This window comes from Taudactylus pleione, unplaced genomic scaffold (genome assembly GCF_031769625.1).
Source record: "Taudactylus pleione unplaced genomic scaffold, aTauple2 ptg000085l, whole genome shotgun sequence".
NCBI classification, from domain to species: Eukaryota; Metazoa; Chordata; class Amphibia; order Anura; family Myobatrachidae; genus Taudactylus; species Taudactylus pleione.
This window is the reverse complement of record NW_028284487.1, coordinates 7,595,353-7,608,695: the sequence shown is the minus strand read 5'-3', so window position 1 is coordinate 7,608,695 and position 13,343 is coordinate 7,595,353. Positions and strand designations below refer to the sequence as shown.

The following is a 13,343-nucleotide window of genomic DNA, read 5'->3' as shown; positions in this document are numbered from 1 at the left end:
CCGACTTTGGACAAGTGTGTACCCACCGACGACCTTTCCACAGACCCGATCCTGGTCGCCTGTCGGGTCTCCTGGTATTTAAACATGCTTAAAAACGAGTAGACCTGACCGCCGACGAGGCGACCAATGTTGTAGTAGGCTGCTGGGACCAGAGCTGATAACCGATCTCCGGTCCCAGCAGCCCAACACCTTATCTGCTTGGCGGTTGTGCAAGATCCGGTGGGATCCCGCACCATCTGCCACCACTGCGGGGAATGGTGGTGGTGGGATGTGGTGGGCATGGAGTTGGTGGCGCCAGAGGCCGCGGCAGGAGGTGGCTTACCTTGAGGGCGACGGCACGGCTTCCTATTTCAAAAAATGGCATCGCGGCTCCATTTTTTAAATTCAAGATGCTGGCTTATATAAGCCAGTGCGAGGGAGCGGGTGTCAGTCTGACAGCGGAGGAGGAGCGAAGAAGAACTCCTTGAAGACGCCGGGGAAGTCCTGGATAGGCGGCGGCCATGAAAAAGCTTAAAGGCCACCGCCCCCCAAATGAAGGTGCAGCAAAATAAATGGTTAAAACAATCGGTGTTATGTGTTTATTTTACTATTTCTTTTACAAGGGTACTATAGGTACCAGCGGGCCCTTAATACCCCGCCTCCTGGTACTTGTGCTTCTCCAAGTACCAGCATGTAGGACCTTCCACCTGTAAAAGACAATATTACACTTTTAATAATGGACTATCAACTTGGCACCCACAGCCCAGGGGTGCTGGGGTTAGCCCAAGGCTTCAGACCTGGCCTTGGGTGCCCAGGAGAGGGGGGACCCCTTTATTGGGGGGTCCCCACTTCCCCAGGAATCTCCAGCCTGGGCTGACTAGTTAAGGCAGATGAATGCTTTGGCTGGGGGACCATGGCAACTGTGTCCCCTGGCTGTGGTATTACCCCCCTGCTAGTGGAGCCCGGTGCTGGTTCTGAAAATACGGGGGACCCTTACTTGTTTTGTTCCTCATATTTTTAGAACTAGTGCCAGCTCCAAGAGCCTGGTGTTGGTTCATCAAATATGGGGGACCCCTACGCGTTTTGTTCCCTGTATTTTTTGAACCAGGGCCAGTTCAAAGAGCCCAAGGCAGGTTGTATTTTGTTTTTGTTTTTTTGGAAACCTGAAATCCTGTCCCATTCTAATCATCAGGTTATTAATTATCAACCTCCCTCTCTTCACCATTATAATTAATTATATTCCTCATTAATAAATCCCCTTTCCTGCCCAGCCGAATGTATTTTTTCAGCAGACTGTTTCAGCAGACAGATTGGAGGTCTGCTGAAAAATTAGACAAGTGAGTAGCGAGGATTTAGATGTAGAATCTGTGAGCAGGACTGCAATAGGATTGTGTTAACAGTCTGATCTGCCGTGATTTGGATAAGTTCGTACCCAGCATAAGGATCTAATAGGGTTGAGCAGAGTCGGACTGGCATACAGGTGTACAGGGTAAATCCCCGGTGGGCCCCACTGCCTGACAGTCCCCTCCTCCTCAAGGGGTCAGTAATTTGGTAATTACACCAAGATTAGCCCTCCTGCTAATCCAAATTCACAGCTGTCCCCTCCTTTATAAAGGGACCCCGTTCTTTGCATGTCCTATTTAATAGTTGGCCAAGTCCCTCTCTGGTGGCAGGTCACACCCCCTCTGGTGGCTGGCCACGCCCCTTAAGCTTGGGCCACTGTCACTGAATTCCCTGGTGGCCCTTCATGCCCCAGTCTGACACAAATATGCTAATGCCTGCCAAAGCTCCCCCGGCATAAAGACGCCCACTGCTGCCTTCTCATATCCGTCCAACAACGCTCTTTTGTGTAAACATCGGTACCCATCGATGCTCATCAGCCAGTCACACAGCATTTACACCAGGCCTGATCTGCCGCAGATATTGTAAGTCCCATCGCACGCAGTGGGCTTTCAAGTTGCGTATGTAATCGCTATGGCTAATTCATGTATGTCCAAGCAACGGCATTCCAACGTACAGGCACATCTGCGCTTTCTGATCACTGTCCCCAAACGCTCACAGTCTGTCACTCACTATGTGATGAATTTCTCTGTGTGTGCATGATCGCATTGTGATCGCAACACATGCGCAGTGAGGCTTATATGCATGCGCACTGGCTAACAATCGATCTGCTTATGTAATTGCGTTTACGAACACTGCTGAATCAGGTCCACTGTATGCCTGACCTAATCTCCTTTTCTATTATTCAGGAATGCACAGATGGATATGAGTGGGACTCAGAAAAACAGCATTGTAAAGGTACTGTGTAATAATCCACATATAGGGGGGAATTCAGTTAGCCCTGTTAAGTTAACGGGTGCTAATTCAACGAGTATCATTTTACTACATCTTTTCCAATGTATTAAAATTTAATATATTTAAATACAGCTATTTAGACACCTTTCGTACCCTTATTAATCATATCCTGTCTCTTATCACATCTCTTGTAGATATCAATGAGTGTCAGACAATCCCTGATGCCTGCAAGGGTGAAATGAAGTGCATCAATCACTACGGAGGCTATTTGTGCCTCCCTCGTTCTGCCTCTGTGATTAGTGACTCCAACCCAGACCCAGACACTGCTGGAGCCCCTCTTCCAGGTCCTGGAATTGATCAAAGGAACAACCCATGTCCGAATGGCTACCAACCAGACTCCCAAGGATTGGGCACCTGCGTAGGTGAGTGAGGTGTCACTTCTTCCCATGGCTGCAGTCATCTGCAGTGAGCTGTATGACCCCCATTGACTTAACCTGTCTGCAGTAAATGTGTGTTTACGTAAGAGAGGTTTTTTCTTTACTTTCAGTGTGGCTTATATGTGCTGCTATCTTTCCCTTCTTACCTTTACTGGCAGGGCCGTAACTAGGGTAGTGCGACCAGTGCCATGGCACAGGGCACTGCAGGGCAGAGGGCGCTATTTGGGCCTGTCAGTTTTCTGTTTATTATCATTCTCACTTGTAGCTTCCTCTTCTTTTATGCCCAGCATCTCCAGGCAGCCTCAGGAGTACCCCTAACTCTTCCCTGGCCCTTCCCCATGAAGCTATGGCCCATTTTCAGGTGCACTATCCTTTGTCCCTATTTAAAAAATGGGGGGGAGCCAATGCTCTCTCTGGCACAGGGCACCAAAAAGTCTAGTTACGGCTCTGTTTACTGGCTCTATAACAAGAACAGATATATTGGCAAATACTGTTTATTTAGAGGTCTCTCGTGAATTACATTTACAATGTATTTGCAGAAACGTGTTGTCTTACTATCTGAGAAGCTAAAGATGAGTAGTGTTAGGTGAGTGTGACAGTCTCCTGAGAACGTACAGGTCATTCGGATGTAAAATTAACATATTTTCAATATAATATATTTTCTTTTCCTAGACATTTTGATAGCATATATAAAAGAATATATGCGCATTTCTTTCCTGAGATGCTTGATACAGTATTGTGGCCATAATAACAGGCATGTCATAATGTATGTTGGCATATGCAGGAAAATTATGTTTTGCCGTTTTGGGGACATACCCGGAGAAAGTCTGTTGAAATGGGGAAGAAAGGAAAACATGGAATAGAGCAGGAGAGACCGTTTCTGAGACCATTAGACAATCGGACAAAACTAACTGGTGCCAATGAAAATGTGCTACCTCCATCATGGTCATCAAGGTGGATTGTGCTCTGTTTTTGCAGATATAGATGAGTGTGAATATGAGATGGATGACTGTCTGCCCAGCCAGGAGTGTGTAAATATACCAGGCAGCTTTCACTGTAAGTGTCCAGAGGGCTATAGGAAGATTGGAAATGAGTGTGTAGGTGAGTATACGATCAGACATACTCTTATTATCATCTCTTATTTTCCAGTGGATTGAGTTAATCTCTCAGCGATTTCCGTAATGTGCCCTTAGATCGCTGTGAAGGTGGCTGGGACACCAGCACCTTGTGGATACCAACAATGTAAATTTTCCCTTGCACTCCATAGAGGTGCACAGGAAAATTTCCAATGTTGAGCTACTGTAATTATTGGGCATGTGATCCACTGACTATTGGAACTACTGAACATCACTGAGAATGAAACTCCCCCCTCCATGTGTCTAAAGATCTCCAATAGCTGACTTCCCTTTTCTGATTGTTCAGAGTTAAATAATTTCTACTGGCCTCCTCCTAGCACTCTTATCACATAACCTCTGTTTAGCTTTTCGCTACTTTCACTTATAGAGTAGTTCTTTGAACTAGAATATCTAATCTAATGCTTCTTTTATGTTTAGTACCCTAATTCATTACTTTCCAGTAATGACACCTCTTTCAGTTACTAATGATGATTTTTCTTTATCGTCTACCATTGAAGACATTGACGAGTGCCGATACAGGTACTGTCAGCATCGCTGTGTGAATTCTCCTGGATCTTTCACCTGTCAGTGTGAGCCAGGATTCCAGCTGGCTTCCAACAACCGCTCCTGTGTAGGTAAGAAAGAGGTGACTTGTCTGTTTTTTTTTGGTTGTCCAAGGAATAGGTGAACTACCTATACTGTAGGGACTACTTTGAGTTTTGAACAGACTATAGCAGATCCAGGACAAATATCCCATTAAGCCTTTGCAATATTACATTACAGCAGTGTCTCAAAAGTAGAGTGTATGAAATAGGTAAGAGAGAGCAAGAACATTTGTGCCTCCCTGCTGGTAGGACTTACACTGAGCGAAGGTTCCTTACAGTTATAGCATTCGGGTTGAGATCAGAGCTCTGTTAGGACTTGGGATCACTGTAGACCGTGGTGTAGTTTATAGTTATGACTACAGCTGTATTGCAGAAGAGCAGCTGACAAGGATCTTGGTCTGTGCTAGAAGAGTCATAATGACTCCCTGGGGGTGTTTGTAAAGGACAGATTGGGAAACCATATAAATTATTTGATTGTCTACATAACTGATGACAATATAACTATATCTCTCAGAAATATCAAATTCAGATACTGTTAAATAGAGCTTGGAAAGAAACTTTTGTGTAACCATGTAACTGTACAGTGAGGAGATGGGAAAAGATACCATTCTTATCAGAACAAGTTACACACAGTGAGAGGATATTAAAACTATATCTTATTAATTACAGATGTTAATGAGTGCTCCATGGGTGCCCCATGCCAGCAGCGCTGCTATAATACCTATGGCACCTTTCTCTGCCGCTGTAATCAGGGCTATGAGTTGGATCATGATGGGCATACCTGCAATGGTAAGTAATGGAATGGATTATATTGTTACCAGCTAATAGAAGTAACAGGACTGTATTCTGCAACTAAAACCTCCTATAGCGAGATCTAATCCACATTATACAGTAATCCATATACTAGCAGAGGTTAATATATTCTATACACATTGTACTGTGTTATCCTAGAGTAAATTAACCTTGAATTTATACTACTTTAAACATACAAAATGGAAACCTCATACAGGTACAGTAGTGTCCATAACCCCTTACCCAGAAGTTTCCAAAAAAGGATAAAAAATGCTGGGGACAAAAGAAGAGGAAGCTACAAGTGAGAAAGATAATAAACAGGAAAATTTACATGCCCAAACAGAGCCCCCTGCTCGGCGGTGCCCTGTGCCATTACACTGGTCGCACTACCCTAGTTACGGCACTGGGCTGCATGGCCCCTGCACTGCATAGAGGAGGAGGTGTAATGTGCTGGGTTTTAACTTAAAGACCGGCACATTACACCTTCCCCTCCGTGCGGTGCAGGGGCCGTGCAGCCTATTACTATAAAGCACAGCCCTGACAGTCCATGGCTGCCAATCCTTTGAAATGTTTGGGGGAAGGGGTTGAGCCGCCCCCTTGCCCCTCCCCCGTACCAACACCCATGGTTTTTTCAAAGCATAGAGATTCCCTATCTGCGTATGAGCAGGGATTTTTCTGCATACTTATATTTCTATGTCTGTATTTTCATCTTCAGATATGTTCAGTACAACCTTAAATATAGCGTATCAATGCGACAAAGGCAGAAATCATCATCTCTAAAACTTGCATCCAGTTTATATAAGTTTAATATTTACATTTTGTAACTAAGATATTTTGCCTAATGCCATCTCAGTATTGCTGTAAGATGCCCCTCCACTTTTGTGCAACTCTAAATCTCGGCCTCTACAGTAACTATTGGCCTTTATATTTTGCCAGTGACCTAACTAATTGCAGAGGCACCTCAACACATGGCAGCACATAGCTTCTTGATAGGGCACCTGACTGGGAATAGCCATGACCCTTACTCAACGCCCCCAGTATTGGGGCTGTCTGAGTTTGTGACTGTTATACAAGTCATGGTTCTCTGAGAAGACTTCTATAGTTCATCATAATCTACAGTAGGATGATGCGGTATAAATGCAGATATGAAAATAAGTGGTTGGGAGGGTTCTACTCATGGAAGAGGGCACAACTACAACCAAAGAGGTGAGCTTGGCTCTAAGTGGAGATTGAGACAGTTGTGAGGGTGTGTGGTTAGTATGGATGGGATTAGGGTAAGCACTAGTACAGAGATGGATTTTCAGAGAGCATTTGAAGATTTGTAAGTTGAAGGAGAGACTGAACATGCGTGGTAGAGATTTCCATGAGTGGGTGACTGCACAGGAGAAGTCTTGTATGCTGGAGTGAGAGGTGGTTACCAGTATGGAAGCACAGGTCAGAGGTAAGTCTAAGACATCAAACAGAATACTATTATGAGATGAGATTACTCATATATGAAGGTTTGGTAGTGTTGAGAGCATTGTAGGCAAGATAATTTACATTGATTCTGAAGGACACTGGGAGATGGCCTTGTACTGTAAAGGTTGGTACACACTAGACGATGTCTACTATGTACCGACCTCATCAGCGACGGGACCCAGTGGGGTGTGGGCATCCACAAGTGGGAACACACTTGCCAATGCCGGGAGCAACAGCGGGGGGGCATGCTGCATTCGGCTAACGATAAATCTGCATGTAGGTCAGATGGGCGATGTTGACACGCGGGAGCGCGAACCATCAGCGACATTAGTGCGTACACACTAGACGATGTGCCCGAGATGTCATTCCGCTCCACTGGACATATAAACTGAACTACAGCTGATAGAGGGCATCACAAAGTACTTTATAGACATGGGCTATGAGCACAGTCTTGCTGTAGCATTAAAGCTAGATTGCTGCAGAGATAGATGGATGAGGGGAATGTCACATAGGAGGAATTTGCGGAAGACAATAAGAGAGTGGAAAAGAGTTCTGGCGACATTGTGGGTAAGAAAATAGGCTCATTCTTCCAGTATTTTTAAGGTAGCTGGACTGGAATAAATACAGGATGGGAAGAATAAAGTAGAGGGGACAGTCAAGGCAGCAGTTATCCTGCCCCAGGCTGAGAGGCAGGGAACTAAGCCTGTGAGGGCAGGTGGATTCTCCCTGACCAGACTCGGACCCAAGGCCACCACTCAACCAAGTATAGAAGAAATAGTCTGGAATAGGGTAACATGCTGTGAGTGCCTCCGATGGGACACTGTAACACATCTGGTGTCTGAAACATATGATCCGTGCAAGATAGGCACATGCTTATATTTAAAAATAATCTGTCTCCCTGTCCTTCCTTACACCACCCCTTATTTGCCTTGCATATCAAATTGCTTAGCAATGTTGCACACAGGTGGGGCTGACACAGGATTGTGCACAAGTCAGCCATAATTGCTCTCACTTTGTGCACAGGGATACGAATGTAGACATTCACCCATATGCTGGGTTGTTCCCATCTACGTGACTGCACCACCCCATTCATATTTTTGGTTTGACAGCCTTATTGATTATCAGCTCACACTTGCACCAACCCTATCCTTGGTTTAGGTGTATCAGTCTAAATAAAGGAATATCTTAACATATGCACAATTCCATTGACAAGCGCTCGCTAAACTTCGCCTACATGCAAATACCTCATTATCACCCAGTTACTCACCTTAGGTGAAGATCCCAATGAGTTGTTTACTATGTTGAATTGCCCGTAGAATATCTCTGGAGCATGAGTAGTACAAAGCCGACGTGTTCTATTCTCCGTTGGCTCCAAGATTCATGCACTGACTTCTATTATTATGCATAAGATGTCATTTATCTTCAAAACACTGCTATACCTTACCTCTTATATGCTGAATCATATAACATATCCTGTGTAAAATTTGTTTTTCTGTATATTTTGCACTAGACATTGATGAATGCAGTTACTCCAGCTATTTGTGCCAGCATCAATGTGTGAACGAGCCTGGGCGCTTCTCCTGCATCTGCCCAGATGGTTACCAGTTGTTTGGCACCCGTCTGTGTCAAGGTGAGGTCATCGGTCACTGTATAGACTATCACACAATTTATGATTTACAGATTTTATCCAGATGTCTCTATAAGCCACGTAATAGATATTTTATACTTCATACCCATGCTGTACCTCATGTTGTGCTGCTACACCCAGGACCTTATTTCTGAAGCGCAAACGGTCCAAGGCACAGTGACAAATCTTTGTAGTTTTCATACAGTGTATGTTTTAACTTCAGCAATTTTGCTTAGATTTCCACCAAAGGGTATAGGCATGCAGAGCAGGATGGCAGCATTTTCCATCAACAGGAATAGGTGCGAGCGGTGCACATATTTATCTATGGGGCCAGGGATGTAGTTATGAGAGGATGTATGTTAGGTACATTCCTCGTTACACACCAGCTCAGACCTCCTGCCTCTCCACAGACTGAAATATACTTCTGTCCTGCAGAGGTGCCTCCTGAGAGTGTAAAGTATGGATGCACCATGATATTTACGGAGTTGTCTATCTAAGTTCACCAGTACAATAGAAAACTGTTTTGCGCTGTGTATCAAGCACATGTGGTAAATGAAGCCCAAACATAATTACTTGCACAGGCTAGGCTTTACAGAATAAGGTCAAGGCAGCATATGACAATAGTTTATTATTCAGCTCAGGGTTACTTCCATCTGGGCATGTTCAAACCCACAGAATAGGAAATTAGTCTGACACTATATTAGGCCAGGCATTTATTATTTATTTCTGACCCCTGTCTTGTAAAAGTGTTGATTTTGGCATGAAATAAAAAGTTTATCAGGGAGAGATCTGTGTGCGGGGTGCCGCAAATCTTGTAATTGTAGCCCCATATACCACTATAAGACTGTTCACTGCACTGGGGATGTGAGTGGGGCCAGTAGTCTGGGCTACTCTTATGGGAGAGCTCCTAGTAATTCTAGAATGTTTCAGACAATTTGGGAGAACAGGTAGGTATGTAAATCTTAACAAGTAAGCCACTCCCACTATTATTTATAACCTTACCTATACGTTTCCATCAAGCACTAACTTGACTCTTACCAGGGTAGATAGATGTACTTTGCCTTGGAGAGAGATAAAGTAATAAGCAATCAGGTTCTGTCATTTTTCAAACACAGCTTTATTGTGACAGTTAGGAGCTGATTGGTTGGTACTTTATCTTTCTTCACTTTTTCTCTCTCCAAGGCTTAGTACATCTCCTCCATCTTCTCTTTGGTGTGGGTTTTGTCCAGTCCTTGACCCAGACTAAGCGGCCTATGTATCAAAGCTGGGAGAGAGATAAAATTGTAACAAATAAATTGCCTACCAATCAGCGCCTAACTATCATTTTTTAAACACAGCCTGCAAAATGTAAATTGGAAGCTGATTGGTTAGTACTTTATCTCTCACAATTTTATCTCTTTCCGAGCTTTGATACATAGGCCCCTTTGTCTATACCGCAATGTGATATCTATGTGAGTAATAAACTCTTCATCAAAAAGACCCGAAGAAGGATCACTGTACTCTTTGTAATTCCTACCCTGTAACTACCCTGTACTCCTGCTGCTCCATCTTTTACTGAATGCACAATCACCACTCATTGCAGTGGTATCTGACCATTAAGGATATTCCTGGGATCCCACCCTAGAGTCCTGATATCATGCAATAAATGGTGAGGACGACACAGGAGTGGATTCACTGATCCTATAATAATAAGTACATATGTTTTTGAGAAAAAGGTTGAAGTACAAGAAATAGATGGTGAGTGTGGAATGGTAACTATAACCAGCATAACCTGAGTTGAAGGGTGCATCTGCATTGAGCGCTTAAGTAGTGAGCACTTCTACACTGCATTTTATGCTGCATTAGGGTAAATACCTTCCAACCTTCCACAAATCAGGACAAATGTGCCAGTCATGGGACAGTGGGACAGTCCCTAACATCACTACCTCTTCACAACAAATATCTGCTGCCTGCATAACCAGGACATGCAACACTGAACTCCTTGTTTGATCATGGCAAAGACATTACATCACTTGCAACTTTTTGTGCTGCCTCTCTTTTTTCACTAAAAATTAAATTCTTATTTGTACCAATGCAAAGTAACCTCTAAAACCTTACATATACGGTCTGATTTACCATTGCTTTTTGCCTAGCCTCACAACTTCAAACTACTTTTTTAATTACTCATTTAAAACCCATTAAATCACATATATTCCTCTCAATAAAAAAACAAAACAAAAACCTTTGGTCATCAAGCTTAAGCATTCACCAACTGTGTTCTTTCACCAGCATTTTTTAAAAACCATCAACACTGTCATTCTCATACATACACTATTCTTACCTCATCCACACCATGTTTTCTTCAAATTCTCATTTTACTCAGTGCCTACCTAATCCTTTATTCTGCCCCCTTTTCCCACCTCTATCCTTTCCACCTAGTCACCTCCCCTTCTCTCCCCCCCTCTGTCTGTATACCTCCCCTCTGCTTCCCTCCTTCTTCTCTCCTGTTACTCCTCATTCATTCTTTTCTCCCCCACAATGGTCCTACTACCCAACCATTAAGCTCAGCACCCACCCTCCTCTCCCTATCACTTCACCACACCTTCATCTACATCACACTAATCTCCCTCCCTTTCCTACAAATGCATCCAACCTCTCTTGCCTATTGATCACTTCCTTCCACTCCTGCCTCCAAGTTCTCGCCCGTGCTGCTCCCTTTCTCTGGAACTCTCTCCCTCTCCCTATCGGACTCTCCACCTCTCTACAAATCTTCAAATGGGCTCTCAAGATCCACTACTTCAAAGCCTTCCAGCTCTCATCCTAACCTGCTGCTTACATGCTTCTTCCTCACTGTCTACCCTATCTGTGTCACCCCTGTCTGTCTCCCCCCCCCCCCCCCCTATAGAATGTAAGCTCTCACGAGCAGGGTCCACTTCCCTTATGTGCTTTTCCTTCCCTCACTCATACAATCATTATTCAAAACTCTCCACAAGGGCACTTAACACTTGGTAGCTGACGCCCTGCTGCTTTTTTGAGTGTTATGATCGCTACAGCAATGTTTAGAAACAATGTTCTTATTCTCTATTGTCTTGTACTGTAAGTCGCTGTTTTACGAGTTTGCTCAATTGTTAATGTACTTTGTGAGGCACTGCGGAACCCTTGTGGCGCCATATAAATAAAGGATAATAATAAAATCAGGACTTACCTGCTGAAATCAGGATGATTAGGTGGTGAGCCTAAATCAAGCTTAGTTGTCTGTTCTGGAAACCTCAGTTTCTAATCACAACTCTGATCACAAATGTATTTTTGAGGAATACCTGAACCCCCTGTATATGTGAATTACCTTTACCTTGGCTTCCATTATGTTTCCTACCCCCTAGAATGTCACTGAAAATGCTGAATTTAGCGGAGTCCTCCCAGATACCCCCAGGAGAGCAGTGCAACTACCCACAGAACAGGGGGGCTTTATAACGTGAGTTGCAGCAGACTGCATCTTTGTAAGACCACCTCCCATTGCAAGATACTGCAATTATAGCCATAACATTCAGTGGTCCCCTTCCCCAGGATCCCCATGGAGGGTAGGTCCTAGAAGCAGGTTAGTATGATTATGTTTAGGTGTAGGACTCTCTGAATCTCCTGGAATCTCCAATGATGGTGCATCTGTATCTATCATAATAATATTTAAGTGAGATACTATTTTTGCTGTGTCTGTAATTGCCTTTATCTGTCCTGGCATGTTTTGCTATGTGTGCTCTGGTTTTTATTAACAGAGAATCTATGAGCCTTTACTGTTTGTTTGACGATTTTTATCTGTTATGAATTGTACAGTTTAGGAATTTTAGCTACCCACTTAATATGATTTCATAATTGTATATATAAAATACAGAAACACTTGGATCACACCTGCCACTAAGTAAGGGGTGTATCTCTCAAAAACCCAAATCCTTAATGTGGTGAAAAGTTGTTTTTATGGGGTGTGGCATATTTTGTTGATAAACAGTGATGACATGCCAAAATAATTAGAATGTTGCCAAAGCGTCCATGGTGCTTTAGCGGTGACTTACCGGGTAATGATGTTGCAAGATCCAGTGGTACTTCCGGTGGTTAATATGTCTAACCCTTGCTCTGACCTCCCCTTCAGTAGCCTAACCCTAACCTCCCCTCCTGTAACCTAGCTGTAACCTCCCTTCCTGTAGCCTAACCCTAACCTCCCCTTCATTAGCCTAACCCTAACCTCCCCTTCAGTAGCCTAACCCTAACCTCCCCTCCAGTAGCCTAGCTCTAACCTCCCCTCCTGTAGCCTAACCCTAACCTCCCCTCCTTTCGCCTAACCCTAACCTCCCCTTCAGTAGCCTAACCCTAATCTCCCCTCCTGTAGCCTAACCCTAACCTCCCCTTCAGTAACCTAACCCTAACCTCCCCTCCTGTAGCCTAACCTTAACCTCCCCTTCAGTAGCCTAACCCTAACCTCCCCTCCTGTAGCCCAACCCTAACCTCCCCTTCAGTAGCCTAACCCTAACCTCCCCTCCTGTAGCCTAACCCTAACCTCCACTTCAGTATCCTAACCCTAACCTCCCCTCCTGTAGCCTAGCTATAACCTCTCCTCCTGTAGCCTAACCCTAACCTCCCCTCCTGTAGCCTAACCCTAACCTCCCCTTCAGTAGCCTAGCTCTAACCTCCCCTCCTGTAGCCTAACCCTAACCTCCCCTCCTGTAGCCTAGCTCTAACCTCCCCTTCAGTAGCCTAACCCTAACCTCCCCTCCTGTAGCCTAGCTCTAACCTCCCCTTCAGTAGCCTAGTAGCTAATTCCTGCAATGCGGCTGTTCCCTGCTATCACATGGTCGCCAGCCAATTACCTCCCATTCCACGGAAAGTGACAGATGATTCCTTTACAGGAGCAATCTCCATCAGTTAGTGTAAGTCTGATCCAGTGCAGTCACCCATTCATTTTTTTATTTTGCGCCTGTGCATTACCCTGAAATTCGCATAATCCATCTGCTTTCCCACCCTGCATGACTCAGAATCTGACCCTAAAGGCTCTATTTATAAAGCGGTG

General features: G+C 44.3%; 1 protein-coding gene across 1 annotated transcript in view; it reads left to right on the top strand.

Annotated features, from left to right (window-relative positions):
- Nucleotides 1–13,343, top strand: part of EFEMP2 (EGF-like fibulin extracellular matrix protein 2) — a 45,940-nt gene that overhangs the window by 18,854 nt on the left and 13,743 nt on the right. Inside the window, exons 3-8 of the mRNA XM_088468354.1 lie at nucleotides 2,229–2,277; nucleotides 2,469–2,696; nucleotides 3,690–3,812; nucleotides 4,345–4,461; nucleotides 5,101–5,220; nucleotides 8,192–8,311. Coding sequence (XP_088324480.1) covers nucleotides 2,229–2,277; nucleotides 2,469–2,696; nucleotides 3,690–3,812; nucleotides 4,345–4,461; nucleotides 5,101–5,220; nucleotides 8,192–8,311 — 757 coding nt within the window. The remainder of the gene's footprint in view (nucleotides 1–2,228; nucleotides 2,278–2,468; nucleotides 2,697–3,689; nucleotides 3,813–4,344; nucleotides 4,462–5,100; nucleotides 5,221–8,191; nucleotides 8,312–13,343) is intronic.